Source organism: Oryza glaberrima, chromosome 4 (assembly GCF_000147395.1).
Source record: "Oryza glaberrima chromosome 4, OglaRS2, whole genome shotgun sequence".
In the NCBI taxonomy this organism is placed as follows: Eukaryota; Viridiplantae; Streptophyta; class Magnoliopsida; order Poales; family Poaceae; genus Oryza; species Oryza glaberrima.
Genome location: NC_068329.1, coordinates 8,298,354 through 8,323,777, shown reverse-complemented (window position 1 = coordinate 8,323,777; position 25,424 = coordinate 8,298,354). Strand labels below are relative to the sequence as shown.

The window sequence follows — 25,424 nt, the reverse complement described above, 5'->3', positions numbered from 1 at the left end:
GTTTGAGGTGGGTGTAGAGGTGGTGACAGCCCTCGAGATCACTTAAGTCCTCCCTGTCCGGGTACATAATAGAGAGACATTTGGGAACAACGGGTTGCCAGTGCCTGAAGTATTGCGTTAGGATTAAAATTAAGCTTTCCCTAGACACTATTTCTCACTAGTGAATCCTCTCTATCCTAGTCTATCATTAGCTTCGTGTCCTTGGATGAACCAGAAGAAGATCTGACCACACACGTTCCCTTGGATTCGATACCCTTGGAATACTCCGTAGGGGAAGTACTATATCGGTATATCCGTGCGCTTGCGAATTTTATCTGTAACCGTATCAAATACCAACACCCGGGAGTATTCCAAGGTATCGTATTTATTTTATCCCAAGGGAAGATATAATAAGAGAGTACTATGCTAACAATTCATATATTACTTATATACGTCAAAGGGTAGGTTGACACACAGAAGAAAGAACTAAGAACTACTCTCACTAAAATATAGTCTAAGCTAACTGGAGAAAGAATAAGAAAAGTATCATTCATGTACTTCTAGTATACATACATCTTTAGTCTATACTTGCTATTATACAGTCATGTAACCAATACTCCGTACCCAGTGTCCTCCTAGTGTTTTGAGAAGCCACCCCTTACTGCCGAGTTCCTTACGACAGTATGTCATGACCATACAACCGGGGCTAAATACGGAGGAGTACCCTCCCCAGGAAATTAACTTAGGACTATATACACACGCGGAGGAATACCCGTACTGAGCTGTCACCATCAGCGGCCCAACTCTCATCCGCAGCATATAACCCCAATTAATGGTATATAATAATCTAAGCACCGCGCTTACATTACTAAATACTACTCTACATCCTTTCAACCGACGTACAACAACCGAATAATCGGACACTAAACCCACACCAATACACCTATCTGGAAAGCTAGTTACATGACTATATTAATTCAAGTATAAAGTAAAGTCGGCACTCAAGTAATATGAATGGAATAAATTACCGAACTTGTATAAAGAAGAATATTCTATTAATTCAGTAAGTCTTACAAAAGAAGAAAAGGAAAGCTATTAAAGCCATAACCGAAATCTCCTGAAGACTCGAGGACTTATGAAGACTATTCTATTTCCTACTCCACTAGCACTAGAACTACTAAACAGTACTTGAGAGCTCTTGATCTTCTTCTTGAGGTGTGTGAGGGAATGAATGAGAAGAGGGGTATTTATAGGCCATGAGGTGCCTTGGGAGAGTGGAGATGCTCCAAGCATCCTATGAGCATCTTTGCTCTCATCATGACAAGTGGCATGGTCAAGCATCCTATGGGCATCTTTGCTCTCCTCATGACAAGTGGCATGGTCAAGCATCCAAAGAGCATCTTTCAACCTTCTCTTAACAAGTGTCCACTTTCATGACGGTTTCTACCGGTAGAATTGCTCCCAACTGTCATAGGATACGTGTAGATAACTGCCGGTGGAAAATGGGCTGGATTGGGCCAACTAATGGTTCGGCCGAACCACCAGGGGTTCGACCGAACCCTGGCTGGCTCCCCTGGCCCACAGCCTTCTTTAGGATGCTGACATGTGGGCCCCACTTTATTTTACACCATGTTTTGGCTCAGAATGATTGCTCATTTCTGAGTTCTTGGCCCATCCATTCATAAGTCTCATTCTCGACAGTGTCTATTTGATTGATCGATTGTTGTGCTGTCGATTCTCCTCCGTTTTGTTAGCTTCTCCTACATGATTAGTTTCCAAGCACATAGTGGAATAGAATGTTTTATTTGTGAAATAGTGCATTGCAAGCATAGCTAGTCTTCATATATTGGGTAGTATTGACGGTCGAAACTGGTCGATAACGACCGTCAACAAGCCCATCGCGCCGCACCGCCGCGACCGGCCGAGCCGCCGCGCCACCCGCAGGCCGCCGCGTCCTGCCGAGCCCGCCGTGCCGCGCTGCCCGCAGGCCGCCGCGCCGCCGCGTCCGGCCGACCCGCCACGCCACCCGCAGGCTGCCACGCCGCACGAAGGCCGCCGCGTGCCGCGAGCCCATCGCCGGCAGCCATACGCCATCAACGAAAAAAAAAGGAAAGAGAAGAAAGATGGAAAGAGATTGGCGATTTTGCAAAAGGGCCCCTGGCTTTTCTGAAAATTATGCGCATATCTCTCAGCATGGAGATTCCTTGCGCACAGACCCTTGAATTTCAGAAATTTCCATTTTCATCCCTCCACCGCATGGAAACTTAGTAAAGGGCCCCCTGTATTTGCACATTTCGCATGCATTTCTTATTTAAGCATTATGTTTATGTCTTATAAATTTTGAAATTGAATTTCATGAAACATTAATTAATGTTAATTGATATTTTGAATTTTTGTTTTCAGTATTTATATGAATATATGCAACCTTTGCACCTTTTTTTATGAATATTTGTATGCATTTTAATATGAAATCTAGTATTTCTTTATTGAAAATTGCATTTACTATGAATAACATGCATTTCTTTGAATAATTAGCAATTCCTTTGCATAAGAAATATTGGAAAATCATGAAATAAGTTGCATTCATATTTGCAACCATGTTACTAGTAGTAACTTATGAATATTTTGTTACTTTTGTAACAGAATGTCAGGAATCACGAACAAGGAGTTCGCCGAACTGGCCCAGCATGGCCAGAACCATGGCCAGAACTACCTGACCTAGGCATCTGACGTCCAGATCGTCCTTGGAGCCAAGAAACTCCGCGAGACGATCGGGATGGGCACCCCGCAGGACCGTGCGCCTACCCCTGATGAGAACGATCAGGTGCTGCACTTCCTGCGACACCACCTCTACGCCACGCTCAAGAATGAGTACATGGGATTGCGGAGCCCAATCACTCTCTGGACCGCACTCAAGAAGCGGTTCGAGAAGTTGAAGTACACCATCCTACCCCAAGCAGAGCAGGACTGGGCTCGCCTAAGGTTCGCCGACTTCAAGAGCGTCGCCGAGTACAACTCCGCACTGCATCAGATCTGTACCAACCTCTCCCTCTGTGGCAAGGTTGTCACGGACACGGAGATGATTGAGAAGACGCTCTCCACCTTCCACCCTAGCGCCATGCAAAGCGCTCGTAACTATAGGCAGGCGTCATACAAGGAGTATGACGAGATGATCGATATCATGCAGGTGTCTGAGTCTCATGAAGAGGTTCTCCGCAAGAACTTTGTCTCCCAGCCACCTGGCAAGAGTGTTGGCCTTGAAGTCAATGCTAGTAGTTACAAGGTCCGCAAGCCCGTCCAGAGGAAGAGGGGCAAGTGTGGTGGGAAGAAGGCAGCCGAGAAGTCAGAAGGAAAAGCTCCTGCTACCCAGGGAGCACAAGGAGGCAAGGGCAAGAAGGAAGCCAAGCCACCTCGCAATGACAAGCCATATGGCCAGCAGGACCAGACTTGCTACAAGTGTGGCATTTGGGGCCACTGGAGTTGTATTTGCAAGGAGCCCCCGCACGTCGTCGACGCATACCAGGCCAGCAGGAAGGCCAAGGCATCCACAGAAGCACACATGGTTGAGGCTCACACTACGGCCACTCCCCCCACCACTACTCCACTTGACGCCCCTGCAGCTGCAGCAGGCACAGCAAATGAAAAGGACGTCACACAGGAGCAGATCTTTGCAGAGCTCAATACTCTGGTTGATTCCATTTAAGTATTTGATGCCCCTACTTTATTTCATGAACTAAGTTGCTTTAGGAACAATTTGAATAATGGTTTTGTAAGCTCTATGAGAGCATAACATTTATTTCGTGATTCGCCATGCATGGCTAGACTTTATTTCCAATATTATGTTGCATTTTGCTATATGATAAAGTTTTACTTCTTGCCTTTAAGTAGTGATGTTTTACTTTATTCACATAAACAATATGCATAGCCTAAGGTGAAGAGGAACATTCTGGAACAAAGGCACCACAAAGTGTAATCTTGAGAGACATGAGACAAGTTCAGTCTATGCAAAGACGTGAACTACCTTCACAACCGCACGCAATGATTGTAAAGGATATTGTTTTTCCCGTAGAAAAGCGATTACACCTCAAATCTCTTGAGAATTGCAAACTCTCGCACAAAAGTTCCCTTGTAGGAACTAGAAGATGAGAGAAGCATACTCATCACCTAAGCATGTGAGATCAATGTCCTCACTAAGAAATGTAGGCTAAAGTAGACTACTTCATAGTCAATTTTTCTTAGAATTTAGTATCTTGCAAATGAATATTGCACAAACAGTGTCACATCATCTGTTGTATCGCAACGATGAGACATTTGTCACGCGCACTGCCTGAGCGCCTCGCACCAAACTTGCACTAGACATTGGCGTCCATCCTACAGCATCATGATGCGCACTAAGGCCGCTACTAGCGCCGCGCTCTAAATGCCGTACTATGCACCAACTAGCATCCTCGCTGTACTGGGGGACTGGACAAATCATGCCGCGCTAGCACGCGCCATGCAACTCCTACCATGCGCCACAGTTGCACCGGCTGCATACCCAGTGGTCACTCTGGCCGCACATACCATCGAACATCGGATGCGTGCAAAACGTCGACCACCACATGAATTTCGAGATACCTTGAAAGGTATACCGGAATGAATTCGCACATACCACATGAATTCACATGCATATTTAGCCCTTTAAATGGATCATCCGATACATACTGCGCTTATGAAAAAGTTGCAATTTGTGTCTAATCGACACTACGCTCTTCCCAAACCAACCATGCAAGATCATGCATGTTGGCATCAGCATATTAAGAAAAACACTAAGTACCGGACGTCCACAAGAATAGGACTAAAAATGTCCACTGCATCGTTATTGAAATTCCCGCCACTGGAACAGACTTGTAGATCCAAAGGCAGCGAATTATCAATATTTGGACTATTCGAAATGTGTTGTCCACTTAAAAGAATACTAGTGTTGACTTGACACACGTGCATACTCCACGACCATCAGGGCTCCCTCAGAAAAAATTGGAAATTTTTAACAGAGGTACGAACGTAGCCTAAATTCCTTGACGATAAGAAGCATTATTTTCAGTCATTTAGGGGGAGAAATAACACTTAAAATGATAAATGTCAGGAAAAATGGTCAAATGAAAGGATGGATGCACATTTAATCAAGCATTAACCACACTAACTACAACTCTGAATGGGCAACGGCTTGATCTGTAGTGTAGCATGTCCCAGCAAGAGGTGCCATGGTATGTAGTTGATAGGTGGTAATGTCACTAAATCCATAATGGCTATGTCAATAAGTCCGTATTGGGAGCCAAGGGAACTTGGCTAGAGGTTCGGCCACATCTACTGGGGACTTGGCGGGTGACCATTCTGTTGAGCTTGTTATACAAAGCGGTCTTGTCACAATTCCTTTTCGAGGTACTGTGGTGGTATTGAGGCACATAGTGACATGTTGTGGGGTTGTGTCTTGTGGATAAATTTGTACACCTCGGGCTAGAGTAAAACTATTCGAATAATCGTGCCCACGGTTATGAACGGGCCTACATATTTTTTTCCGTGATTAGTCCCACACTATTCATTAATGATAATAATTGATGGTGATAATTTGTTAGCTCTTATTATGAAGTTTAGATCTGTGAAACTGGGATTGGTTGTTCAGAGATGGTTGGGCCTGTGCAGCATTGATATGCTGTTAAGTGCTGATTAATTACTATACTATTTTACTACTCTCAAATATTTGCTAAATGTTGCTTTTGCATATATTATGACATACTTTATTATCCCTGTCCACTTGCATATTTGTTATGTGGCTTGCTAAGTTTTCCATGTACTCATCTTGTAATAATCATCAACTTCATTTGGAGAAAAAAAGGATCCAGAAGAAGAAGACCTTTGGCCTAGATCCTAGTTAAGCTGCAAGTGGAAGTGGAGTTGAAGTTTCGCTAGATTTTCTTTTCTGCTGCAGTTTTCTTCATTGTGAGGACTAAGTGCCTCTTCAGTAAGTATTTATCATATTAGTTTATTTAGTATTGTATATTCAAATTGTCGATTTGTGTACCTCGGTTGATTTCTGAACGAGGATTTAATGCACAAATTAGTTTGAAAATTACTTGTGAATTTTCGGGTGTGACATTCACGAATCCAAACTCGATGTCACGATGAGGGACATAAAATGAACTTTTTCCTTCCAAAAAATAGGAAAAAGTACACAGAAGGTCCCTCATCTTGTCACCAAATTACAAAATCGCTGCTCAAACGAAAAACCAGATATATAGCATCCTCAACTTACAAAACCGGGTCACTTTAGGTCCTTAGGCGGTTTTGTTCTCGGTGTTGTCCAACGTGGTAGCTGAGCTAGCGTAGAACCCACGTAAGCCTCACATGTCAGCAACAACTTCCCCTCGCTCACCTCATCTCTTCAAGTGCATGATCGGCGTCCTCCCCTTCGAGGAGCACAACCGATGGGGGAGGAGTGTGGGCTAAGGCTGGTGGTGTGGATGAGTGAGAAGGCCCCGTCGTCGCACTGCTGAGGCACCACCTCGCCACCAATGCGAAGGCGAGCTGGATATTGTAACGCCGCGCTTTTTGCGAGACGTTAAAAACTAATTCGGCAAAACCCTATCTGCGAAAATTTCGTTCTTTGAGTGGGAGTCTAAGTCATGCCATGGATATCAATTCAAATTCCATTGTTCCCTCTCCTTGACATAAAAAAACAACCTCATCAAATTCCCTTTCCAAATCAAGCTTCCAAAATCAAACTCCGACGTCCAATCTATCCCTTCGAATCCTCGCTAAACAACTTGTCTCGATTCCACAAAAATATCCAAATTTCCCCCTTTTGATCTCTTCCAAATGCCCAATTCAATTTCAAATTCCAAATTCCAATCCAAATCCTCTCCAAACCAAACCCCTTCGGCAAAAGTCTAAAAATCCTCCCTCTTCCCTGTGGGCCAAATCTCCCACGACCCATTCCTCCCTCTGCCCGTCTCCTTCCCCCACCTCGCGTGCCTCACACTTGCGCTGCTGTGAGCAAGAGAATGAGCGCTCGCACTCTCTCTCTCTCTCTCGATCTCTTCCTCCTCTCTGCTCTCTCGCTTCCCAGGGAAATTTAACTATTTGCCACTCTTATGAGTGCCAACTCTCCATATGCCACTATTAGATTTGGCATAACATATCTGCCACTAGAGAGAGATTACACCCTAATTTTTTGCCACTTTTGTTGAGTTGGAGCACCACATCAGCATGCCAGCATGGACCGGCCTAGTGAAATGACAATTTTACCCCTCCATTCGCAAGTGGTTAATAGCCAACATAATACAATTAAATTAACTACACACATGAATAAATGATAAACATAATAACTTGAGAACAACTTTGTTCTCGACACATAACATACTGCATCATTAACACACATGCACAACAAAAATCAATTTTTATCCTAGAATAACTTCTTCATCGTTAGAAATAGTACTACCAAGTTCATAACCACTATCAAGTTCAGAGTTACTGTGAAGGCCATACATAACAAGTTTCATGCCATTACGCAAGGCCATACATCATTACAAAAGCACAATAATAGAAATAGCAACATCAGGCCATACACTTAAGTTCGTTAGGCCATACACTTAAGATATTCACACCACATAGCAAAATATGCCATAACAAAGTGCACATATCATCGCACATGACTTGCAATTAGTTTTTCCAAAATATCATGCCATAGTAGACCACAAATAACCAATTTCACTAGCAGGTTGACAAATTTCAATCCAAAAGTCTAGGTGGTGTTGCACTTTTCTTCTTGCTTGCGAGCTTCTTTCTGGGTGTAAGCTTCTTGGGTGGCTCCACTATAGCTGGAGCTACTTGAGAGCTTTGGTCAAGCTCCAATGCGAACCTCCTGGTGTTTGTGATGGTGTAAATAATAAAAGAAGTTTAGTTCAGTGCATAATAAGTAATGAAAGCTAGAGAACAATGAAAAGAGCATAATGGTGCTTACCTCCTTGTGACTGGTCCAGGGCTGCTGCTTGTTTGTGATGGCTGCACTTGAGAGCTTTGGTCAAGCTCCAATGCCAACCTCCTGGTGTTTGTGATGGTGTAAATAATAAAAGAAGTTTAGTTCAGTGCATAATAAGTAATGATAAGTAATGAAAGCCGGAGAAAAATGAAAAGAGCATAATGGTGCTTACCTCCTAGTGACTGGTCCAGGGCTGCTTGTTTGTGATGGCTGCACTTGTGTTTCTGCAGCTCCTTCTCTAGCTGCAACTGCTCTTGTTCTTGGTGTAGTTACTTTCTCATCACTAACACCCTTTGATTTCTTCCTTCCCACCTTTGTTGTTGTTTTCTTGTTCCTCTTCCTGCCAAAAGAAAAACAGTTAGCATATAACAGCAAGAAAATGAATAATAATTGAGATGAAAATGCAGCACACCTCTTTTTGGTGCCAGTTAGTTCACATCTAGCACTTCCCTTCCAGTGTCCAAAGACACCACATTCTGGGCACTTAATTTGCCTTGTAGCCTTCCCCTTGCCCTTCTCAAGAGCAGATGGCATCCTATTCTTTCTTTGCCTACCCACTTTTCTTTTCTTGGATGTCACACCCGGAAATTCACTAGTAATTTCCGAACTTATTTGTGCATAAAACCCTCGTCCAGGAATTAGCCGAGGTACACAAACTGATAATTTAATATACAAATCCATCATAATAACATCGTTACATACTTACAAAAGAAAAGAAAACAGCAGCGGAATTAACGGTCTAGCGATGACTTCAGCTCCACTCCCACAGGCAGCTCAACTGGAGTATAAGCCAAACGTCTTATCCTTCTGGATCCTTTTTCTTCAACTGAGGTTGATTGATTATTGCAAGGTGAGCATATGACATACTCAACAAGCCACACATCAAATATGCAAGTGTACAATGATACGAAAGGATGGCATAATATAGGCTCATTTGCAAAAGCAGCATTTAGCAAACATTTAAGAATAGTAAAACAGTATAGTAATTAATCATCAATTTTAATCAACACTGAACAGCACACCCATACTGCTCAAGCCCAACCATTCTGAACAACCATACCCGGCTATACAGATCTAACTCCAAACCAGGAGCTAAGCAAATTATTACCAGTTATAGCATCAATAATTATTGTGAGAGGTGTGAGACTAATCACGAAAAACATTGCTCAACCCGCCCATGACCGCGGGCACGGCTATTCGAATAGTTTTACTCTGGCCAGAGATGTACCACTGTACCCACAAGACACAGCCTCAACATCATGTCTACCATGCGTCGTGATACTAGAAAGTACCCGAATAGAGGCTGTGACAATACCCTCTGCACAACACAACTCACTACAGTGCACCATTTCTGGATCATAATCACCCCCTCTAAAAATATAACCAGAGGCATGGACTCCCCAGCAACCCCCACGAACTTCTCGCCGCTTCTAAGTCTGGTGCCCCGCAATGAATCATGCTATACAAAAGGTAAAGCCGTTGCCCACGCTGGCTTGTGGTTGGTACGGTTAATGTCTCACAACAGTAGCTCGCGAACTGGTCCTTAATTGTCATGAGCACGACCTTCAAAACCATATGCTCACAACCCACCATTGTAAAATTTTAATTATCAATTAATTATCATAACACGATTAACCATCGTGAGCTACCATTAAATATAACCATAAATAACAATGTAGTATAATTCATCCCATTAATGAACTCATGTTTCTAAGCATGGCTAAGCAATTATATATATATATATATAGCTTTTAGCTAAACCAAACCAATATATAAGGTTCAAGCTAATTAATTTATTACCTAAGGTATCAAGGAATAGGGTATTCAATGCAAATTGGCCATAACAAAGGAATAAGTTCACACCACCCGGTGACATTCGAAAATAAATGCACAGTTGAAATAAATAGAGAATTTAAATAAAGGATCAACATGCTCAAAGGATTGTGTTTGGGATCTGCGTGACTTGCCTTACAATAATCGGTCTTTAATTATTCTTCTTGAACACTTCTGACACACTCACGAACCTTCGCAACGACGGAAACGACAAGCTAACACGCAAAACAATGAAAAAAACTAATAAAAACCAAATAAACAGTACATAAAAGTAAACGAACATGTAGATCATGATTTTAGATAAATTTAGAGATTTGAACGGCCTCATTCCGAGTTCATATGAATTAGTTATGAATTTTACAAGATTAAACTGATTTTAGCCTTATACAGAAAAGGATTATCGATGTCATGACGACATCACTGCCGGCGATGGAGAGAGATGGCTAGCGCGGGGAGAGGCGGCTAGGGCACGGGAACTCGAGCTAAGGAATGGAAACGAAAGAGGAGGGCTTGGAGGTTCTATTTATAGGCAAAGCTAGAGGAAGATCGGCTCGGACCCGAGAGGATTTGGCGGCGGATTGGTTAAGGTTCGCCGGTTTGGGATAAAGTTTATCCGGCCGATTTGAACTCGAATCAAAGGGATAAAATCCAATTCCTTAGGAGAAAAGGAAGAGGATGATAGGTGGAATATTTCCCCTCAACTAATTGGACATGGGGTCGCAGGTGCGATGGACTTGGCGGAAAATGGCGACGGATCGGGAAGAACAGGGGCTCTGGACGGCTGGCTGGAGGTTGAAGATGCCACTGTAGCGACAGGGAGGACAAACAGACTTCCGGCTGGGCTTCTTCTTGATGGCCGGATTGAAGGAAGGATAGAAACTGGACTTCGGAAAAGAGAGGGAGATGGGCTGAGGATGACAGATAGACTTTTCCAGTTCAGCCCGAAAAGGAAAAGGGGAATTTTAATTAATTTTCCAATTAAATTAATCACTAAAATGATCTTTGAATTGTTAAAAATACTTCCAATGCTCAAATAATTTCAACAAAAATCATGAAAATACTTGGACACTCAAAGTACTTAACAAGATTATAATCAGACCATTTAATGATTAATTTAATATGTGGATAATTACTGAAAGGTTCTTTGTATTATTAAAATTAGGAATTGAGCTCCGAAAAATCAAAAAAAATTCCAGAGAGTATAATTAACTATGGCGAATTTAATAAAAATTAAATCCAGCCATACTTTATATTTAGGAAATTTTATTTCCCACATTTAACTTTACTTGTAAATTAATGAACATTTAATATAAATTCTAATAATAATTTATTAAATAATTTATAAATCCTAAAACGAAAATCACGATGTGACATTGGACACAGGAGCAAGAAGCTTGAATTCTTTCTCAACTTGAGGCCATTGCTTCTTGTCTGTAATGTTAGGGATGGTTGATGCATATGCTGCCTGAAATCTGAGCACAGAGAAAGCCTTATCAACATATTTCTCCATATTTGGTTGCCTCACGGTTGTGATGACTGCCAATGCATGTTGGCAAGGTTTCCCAGTAATTTGCCATTCCCTGCAGGTGCAAGTGCACTTGTCAAGGTACACCACATGCCTTGTTAGCTCCTCATCATTATGTATCTCTGTAACCTCAGCTTGGTAAGGATCACCCTTAGTGACCTTTAGATGGCCTAACCCCTTTGAGGCTGCATTCAACTGGTGAATCACCACAGGAAGAATCACTCCATTGAGGGCTGTAGAGATCCTACTCTTCTCAAAAAGAATCAAGGTTTTCTCCCTAATTGCATCAGCAAGAGCATCGATTGGCAAGTTCTTCAAACCTTTGATCCAAGCATTCTATGACTCTGCCAAGTTATTGTTGATATATTCACACTTGCTCTGACATGAAAACTTGTTTCTAGCCCACATGGCTTGACATCTGAGCTATATTCAAACACTTCATCCATCCACATTTGATGCTTCTGAGGCATGTATGTCCTAGCTGCAGGCCACATCTTTTTCCCATACTAGTAGCATCTTCCGTGCTAACGCTACGGTAATATTTATATTAAGCAACCAAAAGACAATATATAAAATGAGATTAATTTTAAGAAATAAAAAAATGCCAGATCAAGAGAAGTATAACACCAGCGTTCAAATCCAAGTTCTCTTTGCTACTCTTATATACATAATGAAAATTTTCATCTCGCAGCGGTCATGGTTCCTTGGCGACGCGGATTGACTAAATAATAAGAAAATGGATGCACAAAGACTAAATGAATCCTTTCCAAGATCAGGTGTTGGCTTATCTGAAACTGAAATCATGTAACCAAGAGATGTGAACTGGAATTATGTCTTCTGTATGCCATTATTAAAAAAAGAAAAGAAAATTGTTGATGTCCAGCTAAACACATATATTGCCAACAACTGCTGAACATCCATGAAAGCTTTTTCCTCAGACTTTGAGTAATATCAGTATCACAAAGAAAAAGATGCATGGGGTTGTAGTGTTATACAGCAGTCAAAATCATATATGCAGTTTATATAGGACACATACACAGCTTAACACAGTTCTCTTTTGCCTAAAAGTCCAAAGTAGAAAGAAAGTACACAAACTAAATCAACTTAACTCTCACATCAGAAAAGTTCTATCTATTACTTAACAGAGTGATAGGTGCACCAAAATTCCATCTATTACTATAATGCTTATGCGCATTTTCACAAGCACGTACAGTGCAAAGGGCTAATACAGTAACCTATTCAGGAGGATATATAGCAGAGCAATGTCTGCTCTGGGTCTCTGTGTTGCTACATTCGACCGCAGCATGTCCACATGGACAATGTCGACGAGTAAATCATTCGTTACCTGGCAATATAGATGACAGTTGTTTGGGCAGCACCGCAGCAGCAGATCCATATTCAAGGTGTGAAGTCATCCGTACACGGTGGCCGGACGTGGTCGTCAGTAATTCTAGGTGTGAAGTCATTCGTACAAGCATGCAGGATCACCGCCGCCAATGTCCCCTCAGAGGATATCCTCTCCCTACATCGCCGGACGCGCGGACCGCAGAGTATCAGCCGCCGGGGCGTGAGGAGCCGAGGAGGATCTCCGTTGCCTAGATCATAGGCGGTCACGCGGAGTCGCGGATGATTGATGGCGTGGCTCGAGGTGGCGGCGGCGTGGATCGAGGAGGCGGCTGCGGTTGAGGGGAGCGATCGAGAGGAGGGTGAGAGAGAGAGAGAGAGAGAGAGGGGAGAGGGGTGCGTACGGAGGGGAGACGTGGGACGATCTCGAATCCATCTCGAGCCGTTGGATTCGATGATTCTGGATCGTCGGATTTGATGAATGAGGAGTGTAGGAGTGTAGTTGGTGAATTATAGGGTAGATATGTTCCCATGAAACAATTTATTCATATTCTCCATCAAGTGCCTAAAGCACTCTCTTTGTTCAGCCCATGGGAAAACTTTTTTTACAGCAGTTTCTAGGCCTTTGCAAGCATCAGTATGCACAACTAAATTCTCTACTGGCCCTATTGCATTACCTAATTGCTCCATGAACCAAACCCAATTATCTTTGGTCTCTGAATCAAAAAGACCAAAAGCCAATGGAAACATCCAATTATGCCCATCTATTGCATTGGCTGCAGGCATGTGTCCATTCCACATTCCATTGAGAGCAGTAGAATCTATACTAATGTATGGCCTACAGCCCTCTAAGAATCCATCTATGCAAGCTTTGAAAGCACAAAAGAATCTGTTAAAGTGAACCTTATCTCCAACTCTAACTATGTCAATCTCAACTACACTACCAGGGGATCTCATTTCTATCTCAGCCTTGAACCTATACAACCAATCAAATGAATCATCAAACTTTCCAAATAACTTATCTTTAGCCCTCTGCAAACCATACCACGTTGTCTGATAGCCTATGGTGGTCTTGTATGTCTCCTGTAGCTTACCTTGAAGTTCCTTTGCACCCATGTCTTTCTTCTTCTTCAAAAATGGAATAGCCCTTTCAGCCACCCAAGCTTGAGATGCCATCTTCCCAAGAACTCTACTTCTTGAAGCACAATGATGATCCTCCTCATTTATTTGGATCTGCACAAGCAAACCATATTAGCAACTTATTAGGTAAACAAAATCAATGCACCCAGCATAATGTACAATTTAACAACAATTAAATAGTTAGTATAATACCCTGACACTTTTATCAGCCTGTGTCTTTGCTCTGATTTTCCATGGGCAACCATTTGCAGAACACTTTCCTCGAAATCTATCTGGATCAGATTTTTCAGTCTCAAGCTCAAACTCACTAACAATTGCATGCTGTTTCACTGCCATTCTGAACTCATTCATTGATGGATACTTTGTCCCTACTTCCATTGGTGGATCATCCCTATCCCAAACAAGTTCTGGGTCAGCAGGTACCTCATCACTAACTACAATGGCTGCATCTATCATATCTTGTTGAATCTCAATTGGAATAACAGGGAGTGCAGCTTCTTCTTGTATTGCTGTTGCTGCTGCTCTCTCATCTGTATTTTTGAAACCCATTGCATCAAATAGTTCATCCTCATCCAACAATGCATGAGCATCACCATCTAAGCCATCCAAAATGATTGCCAACTTACTCCAGTCTACAAGAGCAGCTGAGTCTTCTACATTTGGTGCATGGTTACAAGTGTCACCAGTATCTTCTTCATTGGTCATTTGAACTGGAGAGCAAATATCAATTGAATCTGAATTTATCACACCACATCTAGCAATTGACTGACCAGTTGGTTTTGCACTTATCACACCACCTTCAGCAATTGATGGAACATCAAGATCTACACTTAAAACACTAGTGACAACTTGAGTTGTTGACTCAACTCGATCTACATAGCTTTCAGCAGTTTTGTATCCCTTTTTAGTAACCACTTCTACCCCAAGATATACCACTTTCTCTTTCCACCCAGACTGAAACCACCTCTCAAACTGTTCATTGTTGGTTACCTTCCATTCAGTCCCACTATCAAAGTCTAATCCCCACACTACAATTTCCTGGCTAGGGCCCCATGTTACCTTGCTAGTCATATCATCACAGAATTTATCTAAACTATAACCTTTGCATTTATCAACCCACCAATCATGCTCTTGCTCTGACATTGATAGCAGTCCATACTCTAAGTTTGCTACATATGAAGCACATTTAACAACAACTCTAACAGCATTGCCAGGATCAATCCTGACAAAAAAAAAATGGAGCCAGGATCAATTCTAACAGCATGCTGCACACCTCACACAAAGTCAAGAGAAGGGGAATAAAGAGAAGGGGAATGAATTTACCAAGGAGGACACTCCGAGGGCTTCATCACGACCAGATCCACTTCACCGCCACCAGCTATACGTCCCTGATGACCGGCCGATGCGTTGGCGTCGCGTGCAGGCGCGGGGGAGGGGAGGAGCTAGCGGGGGGACTCGCCCTGCCGCTGCCGGCTAGGGCTGGCGCGAGACGACATCGTGAGAGCCGGCCGCGACGCAGTGGCGTCAGGGCCGGCAGCGGGGCGGCCGCGTGAGGCTCCAGCCGGCCGCGACGGGACTCGCTCTGCGTCGCGCAGTAGCGGCCTCACCGGCCGGCCGGCGCGTGTGGGGTTCCAGGCGGTGGCGGCGGTAGGGTTCCAGGTGGCGGCACCGGTAGGGATCCAGGCGGCGGCGGAGGCGGCGGGGGTTTCAGGCGCGGCGGCAGCGGCGGTAGGGTTTCAGGGCGGGGGCGGTAGGGTTTCAGGAGCTATGGTCGAGAGAGAGAGATGGATGCCAATGCGTTTCTGTTTCCCTCTGTTTTCTCGTTTCTGCACAAGGGCACAAAGGTAATTTCGCCAGGCCAGTCCACGTTGGCATGCTAATGTGGCGCTCCAACTCAGCGAAAGTGGCAAAAAATTAGGATGTAATCTCTCTCTAGTGGCAAATATGTTAGGCCAAATCTAATAGTGGCATATGGAGAGTTGGCACTCATGAGAGTGGCAAATAGTTAAATTTCCCCGCTTCCCAGCGCCAAATGTAATACCCTGTATATTAAAATATATTTAGGTTTTTTTAGTTTGGGTTGACTCGTTAAAATAAAGATGTTAATATAAATAAATAAAAAAAACTTTAGAAGTGGGCCAACATGAGAAGGCCCATAAACCCAGCCCATTAGTTCTCCCCTAAAACCTAGAGAGAGGGGAACCGAATCCCACTTCCCCTCATAGTGCCGCCACCCCTCTCCCTAGCCGGCGTCTTCTTCCTCCCCTCCTCCTATGCTCGCATCTCTCCCCTCTACAGCAAATTGCTCTACCTAGATCTCTACCTTCATAGCTTGGATCAAGAAGCGTAGCAAAAAAAAAGGGAATGAGGAGGAGGAGAGGAGTAAAAGGAGGGGTTAGATCAGAGTCTCCCTTATTCTCTCCTCACAAGTTCTCTAAAGAAACCCTAGGTGAAGCTTAGTATTAGTTGTTCTAGCATGGCTTTAGTGCTTTAATTCGTGGTTAGGGAAGGCTAGAGAAGGAGTTTGGGTAGTTGCGGTTTGGTTTGTTGCAGTTCTGCATGTGGGCAGATTTATAGTGCTTCAGTGTTTCAATGTTTCGGGGCTCTAAATGTTATTTTCTGCAAAATTGTATAAATAGGAAGTTGTAGATAATGTTTGGATATATCTTCTGACCAAAGGGCGTGATTTTAACTCAAGTGGTTTAGGAGATATAATGTTTTTTATTATGAGTGTTGTTTTTTGTCATAATCTGGATAGTAGTAGATTGAACCGTTTCTGGAGGGGTTAAACAGTGGAATCAGCCACGCTGCCTATAGACAAAGTTGTAGAGGTTTTTCTTAGCTTTCCATACTGGTAAAGTACACCCTGATTGGGCGAGTAAAACTCTAGTTATGGTTGTTTTAGTGTGGTGAAATTCTGGACTGATTCTGAAGCCTGATTTTAAGCGCAAATTAGACCATTTAAATGGCAGAATAAAAATATGCATTCTACATCTAACTTGTAGGTATTGTTCTGTAGATTTTCAAAATGTATACATTTTCAGTCATAGTCTTTTCATATTTCAAGATATAAAGGTTTAAAGCAGCAGTCTGTGTATAGTCCAAGTGGCGTTCCTTGTTATTGAGTTTTGATGGGATGGAGCAGTAGGTTCACCTTTTTCATTTTTTTATATGCATGTTTGAATGTATTTTCTGAGGTTTTATTTGTGATTAGGTGGTGGTCCATAAGATCGTGCATAATACCAATCCTTCGTTGAAGGCAAGTGCATGACGAACTAATTGTGTGATTCATGGATTATTTACTCTATCTGTTTATTTCCGAAATATTTCTATGTGATAAATAATTCACATATTTCTATGTGATAAATATTTCTATGTGATAAATATTTACTCTATCTGTTTATGTTCAGATTATTGTTCACGATATTTACATTTTGAGTTCATATTATGTTTACGATGTTATTCTTGTTTCAATATTCCGTATTCTGGATCTGGTTAAATAATTCAAGTTCCATGCTTGACATGGATGTGTAATATGGTTTTAATTTGGTTCTTTGTTTCTTGTTTCAATTATTCAGGTGCCATGCGAGTCATGGATGTGCTATCTGGTTTTCTATTCATGATCCTGTGGGTAAGCGCTGATCGCGCTTACCCGGCTTTACCAGCAAATGCTAGGATATATTCACTATTGTCCGGGATGGAAACTACTATTTCAATTCATGTCTGCCCGGGAGGGGAACTACTTCCTCCGTTTCATAATGTAAGTCATTCTAGCCTTACCCATATGCATATATATGTTAATGAATCTAGATATAGACATATGTTTAGATTCATTACCATCTATATGAATATGGGCAATGCTAGAATGACTTACATTATGAAACGGAGGCAGTACTATCCTATTTGACTTGGTGTTTGAAAATGTGTTTCCTATCAAAGAAAGAAAGCCTTATGTTCATGCTTTATTGCCAATGATGTGTATAAGTGTTTTTTAGTTCCATATTTACTTGCTGAGTATTTTTATATTTACTTGCTGAGTATTTTTATACTCACCCTTGTGTTTTATTTGGTTTTAGGTACGCATTGAGACCGACATGCATGGGCGGGAAGTAGCACCCTTATATACACATCTATTTGCACACTATCAAACTATATTTGCTTAGGTCCATAATGACACTTAAATTATATCCTGGTTTGGTCTCGTAATAATCTTTTAGATTTCTAATAGTTTCTTCCCCATGGATTATAAGGATGGATCGTATTGTGGGAATGATATTGTTATTACTTTAATCTTATAACTTGTAACGTCCCGCCTCTCCCAGGCCAAGCCCGCTTACATCTGGTAGCTTCCATAGGTCATAGACTGCCCTCACACACAGACCAACACAAGTCTTTTCTGCACACTTTGTCCTCGCAGTCAAGCACGCTTAACCCTGGAGTTCTTTCGAGATCGGCTTCGGGAAAAAAAGTTGCAACTTGTTGATATGAGTATTCTAGTAATCCTATTAAGCCCTGGACCGGGATGTCACAATCCTCACCCCCCTAAGACACCGACATCCTCGTCGGTCAACCCCAGGCCAGGAATGTCCCCTCTTGGCCACGTCCGTGCGTCCAATGCCAGCGGCGCATGTGCCATGCTGTGTGACCACTCCGGGTCCACACCATCCATGCACATCATGCCTGTGCAACTGCAATACACGCGCCCGTGAAACCGCGAGAGTCGGCTCTAATACCATTTTGTAACGTCCCGCCTCCCTCATAGACCAACACAAGTCTTTTCTGCACACTCTGTCCTCACTTGTGCGCACCCGGGAAGAATTTTCCAGTCAGTCACCCATCCCAAATTGCTCCAGGCCAAGCACGCTTAACCCTGGAGTCCTTTCGAGATCGGCTTCCGAAAAAGAAGATGCAAATTGTTGATATGAGTATTCTAGTAATTCTATTAAGCCCTGGGCCGGGATGTCACATAACTGCCCGTCGTGGATATTCGTATTTATTGGGGAGAATCTGCTGAAATTTATAGTAATTTCGAGAGTTAGTGGTTTCGAGTGTTTTTTAGTGTGGCACTCTAGGTATGTAGTAACCTAGGGTTTTACACCAAAATTCCACCGCCGCCTCTTGAAACCGTGTTGCCTTCGTCGTTTGAACCCGCGCGTCCGTCGCTTCCCGCGCATGGCCAACCGCTTGGACGTCGCCGTCGTCACCCTCGGTCACTGTTAGCCCTGGCCCCGCCTGTGCTCGCGCTGCCGCCCGCCCCCGCCTCTGCGCGTGCGTTCAAGAGACGGACGTAGAGCCTAGGCTCCTCCTTCTCACGCGCTCTCCCTCCTCCCTCTGCTCGCCCAAAATCGGCAAGGAGCCGAGCTCCTTTCCCCTCCCCTTTTCTGCCATTTTTCCCCTCAGTCGGCGTCAGCTCCTCTGCTGCTCGTGACCACCATGCCGCCTCGTCCCTTGAACGCGCCCATGCTCCTTTCCTTATCCTCGAAGCCTCGCCTGGCGCCTATAAATACCGCCTTCCCTCTCGTTTTCACCCACTACGCCATTGCCGCCTCTGCCGCCTAGCTGCTCGCCGCCATCGCCGCTCTTTCTGCCGACAAGCGCGAGGAGCCATGGAACTCCATGCCGACTGCCTCGTCCACGCACTCCCTCTCCTCTTCCCGGCCGCTCTGCCGACGCGCACTCTCGGTCCCTGGAGCGCCGCCTCCATTAAAGTTGGTCGCGCTCCGCCGCTGGCTCTCCTTTCTCTCCACCACCGCTTGCATTGTTTCCTCTCACCGGTGAGCTCCCCGCTGTACCCATCCCTCCTGCCGCATGCTGCGTCGCACCCTGCCGCCGCTCGCCTAGGCTCGTCAGCCATCTTGCTCTGTCCCAGAGGCCGTCTCTCGTCGCCAGCCATTCTCGGTGCTGCTCCGCCCAATCCGACGCCGGAAACGGATTCCTTGAACCCCGGAGATGCTCCCACCCCTTTGAATCGGACCCTCGTCGTCTCTTCATGTTTTCCCCTTTTTCTCGCCGCCGGTGGCCACCGTCGAAATCCGCCGCCGTTGGGCTCCTTCCGGTGAATCCGAGCCGTCGGCTCGCTCCCTCTCGTCCCTACCATCGATCTAGTGTGCTCCTCTTTGGCTGTAGTCGCCGCGTCATGCCCCCGTGAAGCCGCCGCCGCCCGCCGTTCGTTCTCCTGCCAGCCTCCTTCATTCTCCTCTTGCCAGCCCACTTGGCTGCCACAAAGGCGCCACGTCGGCGCGACCAGGTCAAAATAGCCAGTCGGCCCCTTCTCGGTGCACCTCACGCCGAACCGCATCCGCCAAACCCTAGCGTCGCATCTCACATGCGCCCTCTCCTCCGTGAGCCTCGCCACTGACCAGTGGGCGCCATCCCGGGATCCTGAGCGGTGGACCGCGGTCCACCGGCTCCCTCTCGCGCACCACGCCCGGCCTTGGGCCGTCTCGCTCGCGCGCCGGCCCGCTTGCCTCGCCCGCGCCGCGCAAATCAAGTGGGCCGCGCCAAGCCGCCCGAATGGAAGTTTGAATGACATCCCTCCTTCCTATTCTTTACCAAAGGAATTAATAAATCCTTTTTCCCTTTTCCATAAATCAATTCCTTATTTCAAAATTCCATGAATTATTTCCCTTGGTCCCGCACGTCAGTGACTGTAAATAATATTCTTGGGAATATTATTTCTATAAATTCCATAAACCATTTCTCGTATTCCAGATATATCCGATAAATCATTTCCTTGTCCAAAAAATTCAAATAAACTTCCAAAATTCATATCTATCGATCCGTAGCTCCGATTGACCTCGTTCCACTTCCAGTAATTCCGCAAAATTGAGATCTATCAAATGGCACTATTAATTAGCCTAATTCCGGCTACCGGATTTTTCGTCAATCAAGAATTTCTCGAAGATTCGTGAAGCTTTGTGAAGACCTTGAGCAAGGCAAGTCACCCTTTGACCAATTGCTCCAATAATTGGAAAATCATTATTATTTTGTCTGCAACTTGCATTATTAGAATCACACACATAACTTGCTTGGCCTCGGTTTGCGTGCCAAACCGACGGACCTACCCAGTAGTCGCACTATTCATGTAGGCCGACATAACCTGATTCCTTGTCGCTCCACCCTTGTGGTACCTAGGTATTCGTGCTCTCTGAGCGCGTATACCCAATATCCCACATACACCGTTGGTTGTTGAAAACTTGGGAAATGGGTTTGAGAAGCCTTGAAAAACCCGACACGTGGTGTCGGCGTGTTTGAAAATAAAATAGTTTGTGAAAACTCGCGATGCAGGTGCTGTGCCTACGTGGCGCCTACACACATTCGCATGTAAGGACCGATTCATATGGAAAATTCATCGAGCATAACAAAGTGCAACCACAAGGTGGAATGGGACACCCTAGCTAGGTAACTAGTCGGTTTAGGGAAACCTCGCATGCCATTGGTTGGGGAACGTCGGGGCGGGGTCGGTTGGAACCAAACCGGGTTCCTAGTAAAGCAAGGACGAGAAGCTTGCTAAATTACCGATCGAGGTGGTTGGAGTTGATTTGTGAAAGCCTAAAATGGCCTATAATTATGTGAGGATTTGATCCTTCTATGTGGCATGAGGTAACCCTGGGTTAGCTTGGGAAAGGCTTTGTTGCAAACCTCCGATACCGACGGGTGTTTGGAATAAGTTCGTATCTTGTGGGTAAAGTGTACCCCTCTGCAAATGTTAACTAACTGTTCGAACAGTCGTGCCCATGGACATGGGCGAACGTGAGGTGTTTCCCGTTGCATAGATTTGTTTGCCTGTGCTTTGTGAAAAGTTGTTGTGGATTGGGAATCGTAACCAGAAACAACCTATGTGGTAGATGGACGACCTGAGTGGTCAGAAACGGATCTGTGTGATTCGGGATGTCTGCAGGCATCATAGATTAGGCTTCCCGAGTGGAAGCAGATTGTTGTGCGGCTGGGCAGCTGGACTCTAGGAGTCCGAGAAAATGAACAAAGCTCTAATCAAGTGAAATGGCTCTGGGAGCCGAGAAGTAATGATCTGACCTGGGAGGTCGGTACATTACCATTTGAGTTGTTGAAAAGCATCTCTTAAAATCGAATCGAGACACAAGTCCCTTTTCGACCTAAACCTGAAAAGAAATAAATCACTTAGAGCAAGTTTAATAGTATAGCCCACTACTAGCTCCAATTTATCTATAGCCAATCTAATAGGCAATTCATACAATAGTTGTTTACTATACTATTAATATATGGTCCCACCTGTCATACACACACTGCGTCTTCAAGTCCGTGCTGCAGCTGGCTACAGATCTGTAGCCCGCTCCTCTTCTCTCTCATCTTTTATCTCATTAAAATATGTTTACAGCTAACTAATAGCCTGTTATTGTACCTGCTCTTAGTGATTCCAAAATGATTTCAAACAAAGGATTTGCAAAACAACCTTGCCTCTCTTCCAAGCTTGCATTAAACACCTAAATTCCCGTGACTTGCTGAGTACAAAAGTACTCACCCTTACTCTATATAAATATATATAGTTCCTCCCCCCTGAAGTTGAAGATGAAGTGAAGTAAAGATTAGGGTTTCGTCCTGGTTCCCAGCTGTCGCCTGTGGTGTTGGGTGTTAGTCCGTTGGTTCCGCTCCTACTGCTACTGTTGGTGTTTGCCTCATCCGTGTCGTCGGTTGCATTCTCGGGCTGTTCTGAGCTGCAACCTAAGTTAAGGTAAATAAGTCCTCTATTTATTTTAAGGATTGCGATGATTCATGTTTGTCACCGTGGGTACCAGCGCTATGTCCTGGGACTGCTACTGAGATCGCGATTTCGTAGGAAGCGGTTCGCGCCCTTTTTCCTATGACACGCTCCTGTCAGGTGCCGTTGTACGGCGGTACCAGATTGGGGTGTAACATATACCTCTAGGTGTCGCCGAGGCATGGCGCGCCATGTAGGCCTCCGGTTTTGTACACCAAAAACCTCATGTGATTACAATACCATTCCCTGTATCAGTAGATGGCATACACATGGCCACGTTGTATATCACAAAGCTGACATCATTATACAGGCTTTACAATACATCAATAGTACAAGGGTCACCCGAGTGGCACCCAAATAGACCAAGCATGGTCATCTACAAGACCACAAATCCTAAGAAGTAGACACAGTAGTCGAATCGAAGCAGCGACGGTCCATCTTATTCCACAGGCAGCGACTGGTGAACCTAGGTCCCTACTCCACCGTCTTCGACATCTCTTCACCAGCATGGCACACATACAGATCGGCTCCGACTTCTCCTTCTAAATAAGCAAGGGTGAGTACCAATCGTACTCAGCAAGCCACCACTGCACAATGTATATAGTGCTCACAGGGATTCAAGGATGGCTTGGTTCTTTTGAATAAAGCTAGATTTCACAAATCATTTCACAAACCTATGACTTAGCAGCTTTAACTGAAAACAACATTATTGTTGAAGTTGTCATTAATCTGCGAGGGTTCATCCACCTTCCCCAAGCCCCGCTTGGTCCGGTTTACCCTCGCAACCAGTTTTCCCACATTTTCCTTCACTACGACCTTCCCACTCATTGGGCAAGGTCACACCTCATTTCCTAATCTAAGCAAGATTAAAATCTATGAGGCTAGCCAAGAGTAGTACAAGTCCCGGCGCTCATTAATCGCGAGCACGGCTATTCGAATAGATTTGTTTTACTCACACTGCAGTGGCTATACGCTTTTAATCCTGCACTCCGCGACTTGCCCAACACATGAGCCTAGTCCCAACACATGAGACTTGTCGCGGCCCGGTTTTTCAGTCATCCTCGCATTGCGGCACACGCTCCAAGGACTATGAATCCCCATTGCACTCCTAGCACAACACACCACCTCAAGCTGGCAGTGAGGGGAGTCCTGGCGCTCCCGAGATTCTAGGGGCTTATACAATATATGATAATATACTTAGGTGCATTTTAGGTTTTTGCCGCGGCATCCAAACGATCGATCCAATCGATCCATCACACTTCCGACACAATCGTCACCACTTCAGAACCACCACGACTGCGGTGCTGCCCCACAAGGATTTCTTAGTCCGTCGGGTCTATACCTATTCGAGAAATGCAGTCGTACTCGTTTCGTTTACTGCATAGCTTCTTGACTCGGTCCTTAATTGATCGGGGTCGGTGACTTGCCATTTCTAGAACTACCCATATTCTATTCATGCCGCCCCAGTAGAAATCATTTTGTTTTATTAGGTTTTCGGTTTTCACAAAGGTTTTGTTTTACGGGTAGCGCTAATGTCTCCACCCGTCTTCCGACATTCACTCATGAGTGATCACCTCCATCACATCCATATAATAAGCATGTAGTGTATAATCGTCTATACAAGCAATGCTAAGCAATGCCAATAATTTACCACGCATAAATAATAGATTTAGGCAAACTAGTTATTGTCTTGGCACTTGTGGACCGGCTGCGGGGATAATTATGGAGAGAGCGGGTCCACATGTAAGAGCATCTCAAACAGTCTCTCCAAATTTGACTCTCCAAATGTCCATTTGGCCAACTCTCCATTTAATTTAGCGAGTCAAACTGTCTTTTACTCCAACAGCCTCTCCATTCGTCCTCTCTATTCTATGACAATTGGGCCCACATGTCAGCCTCTACACCTCATCCTTCTCCCTCATCTTTCTCCCCTTCTCTCCAAACCCCCCTTCCCTCTCCCATCCACCACCGCTGCCCTATCCCCATCCCCACCGCCGCTCGGGTTGCGTCCCCATCCACCGCCGCTGCCGCAGCTCAGGCTCCGCCCGCCGGTGCCGCTCTCTTCGCCGGCGGTGGTGCGGCGACGCGAGGAGGTGGGCGGCCGCGCGCGGTGGTGCAGCAACGCGGGGAGGCGGGGGAGGCGAGACGCCGGCGGCTCGCGACGACGACCTCGACGCCGCTCGGGGTGGAGCTCGGCGGCGGCGGCTCGCGACGACCTCGACGGCAGATCTAGAGGGGGGCGGTAGCGGAGCTCGGCGGTGGCGGTGGCAGTGGCCGGCCGCGCGAAGACGAGGCGGCGGTGGCCGGCCGCGCGACGACGGGGCGGCGGGGGCTGGCCGCGACGATGACGAGGCAACGGCGCCCTCGTCGCAGGTGCGAGCCGCACTGCCGCGTGGAGAGAGGGGGGAAACAGGCGTGTGTCCCACATATGGCTAGCTGGCTTTGGCTGGCTAACTTTGGCTAGTCTGATGGGGAATTTAGCCAGCCGGATGGCATGGAGAGGCAGGCTAGTCTGTTGGAGTAAATTTTTTGTGCAAGTTAGCCAAATTTTAATTTGGAGACATTTGGCTAGGCGCTGGGCATCTCCAACAGAGGCCCAAACAAGTTTCTAAAAATTAGTTTTTGGGATTTTGATTAAAACTAGGCCTCCAACAGACTGTCAATCACAGTCCTAAAATTTACCCCCTCCTAAAATCGGTGCCAATCTCATCAGAATTTGGGAAGCGGTACGCCTTCCCAATCCCACTAATCGCGCCAATTTTTTTTACGGTCCGCGCCAATTTTTTTTCCGCCTGCTTCCTTTTCCTTCTCGCGCCTCCCTCGCGCATTTTCTTTCTCGCGAGAAACAG

At 45.0% G+C, this 25,424-nt stretch overlaps 2 protein-coding genes across 5 annotated transcripts; one reads left to right on the top strand and one right to left on the bottom strand.

Annotated features, from left to right (window-relative positions):
• The first annotated feature begins 2,755 nt into the window (after nt 1-2,755).
• Nucleotides 2,756-3,682, top strand: LOC127770738 (uncharacterized). Its single transcript, XM_052296551.1, has one exon. It carries the CDS (start codon nt 2,756-2,758, stop codon nt 3,680-3,682), a length of 927 nt encoding a protein of 308 aa, XP_052152511.1.
• A 3,392-nt stretch (nt 3,683-7,074) lies between these two features.
• Nucleotides 7,075-15,637, bottom strand: LOC127770002 (uncharacterized). Of its 4 annotated transcripts, XR_008016867.1 has the most exons (7): nt 15,162-15,637; nt 14,031-15,060; nt 13,793-13,931; nt 8,409-8,822; nt 8,169-8,336; nt 7,979-8,059; nt 7,085-7,879 (listed from the first exon to the last, which is right to left on the bottom strand). XR_008016867.1 is itself a non-coding variant. In XM_052295672.1 (4 exons), exons 1-4 carry the CDS (start codon nt 15,185-15,187, stop codon nt 10,013-10,015), a joined length of 1,227 nt encoding a protein of 408 aa, XP_052151632.1. In that variant the 5' UTR covers nt 15,188-15,637; the 3' UTR covers nt 8,829-10,012. The 4 variants fall into 4 exon arrangements, 2 of the variants coding, with proteins under 2 accessions (XP_052151632.1, XP_052151630.1); XR_008016868.1 differs by lacking the exon at nt 14,031-15,060 and having other exon boundaries at nt 7,075-7,879; XM_052295672.1 differs by lacking the exons at nt 7,085-7,879; nt 7,979-8,059; nt 8,169-8,336; nt 8,409-8,822 and adding an exon at nt 8,829-10,044.
• Nucleotides 15,638-25,424: the final 9,787 nt, after the last annotated feature.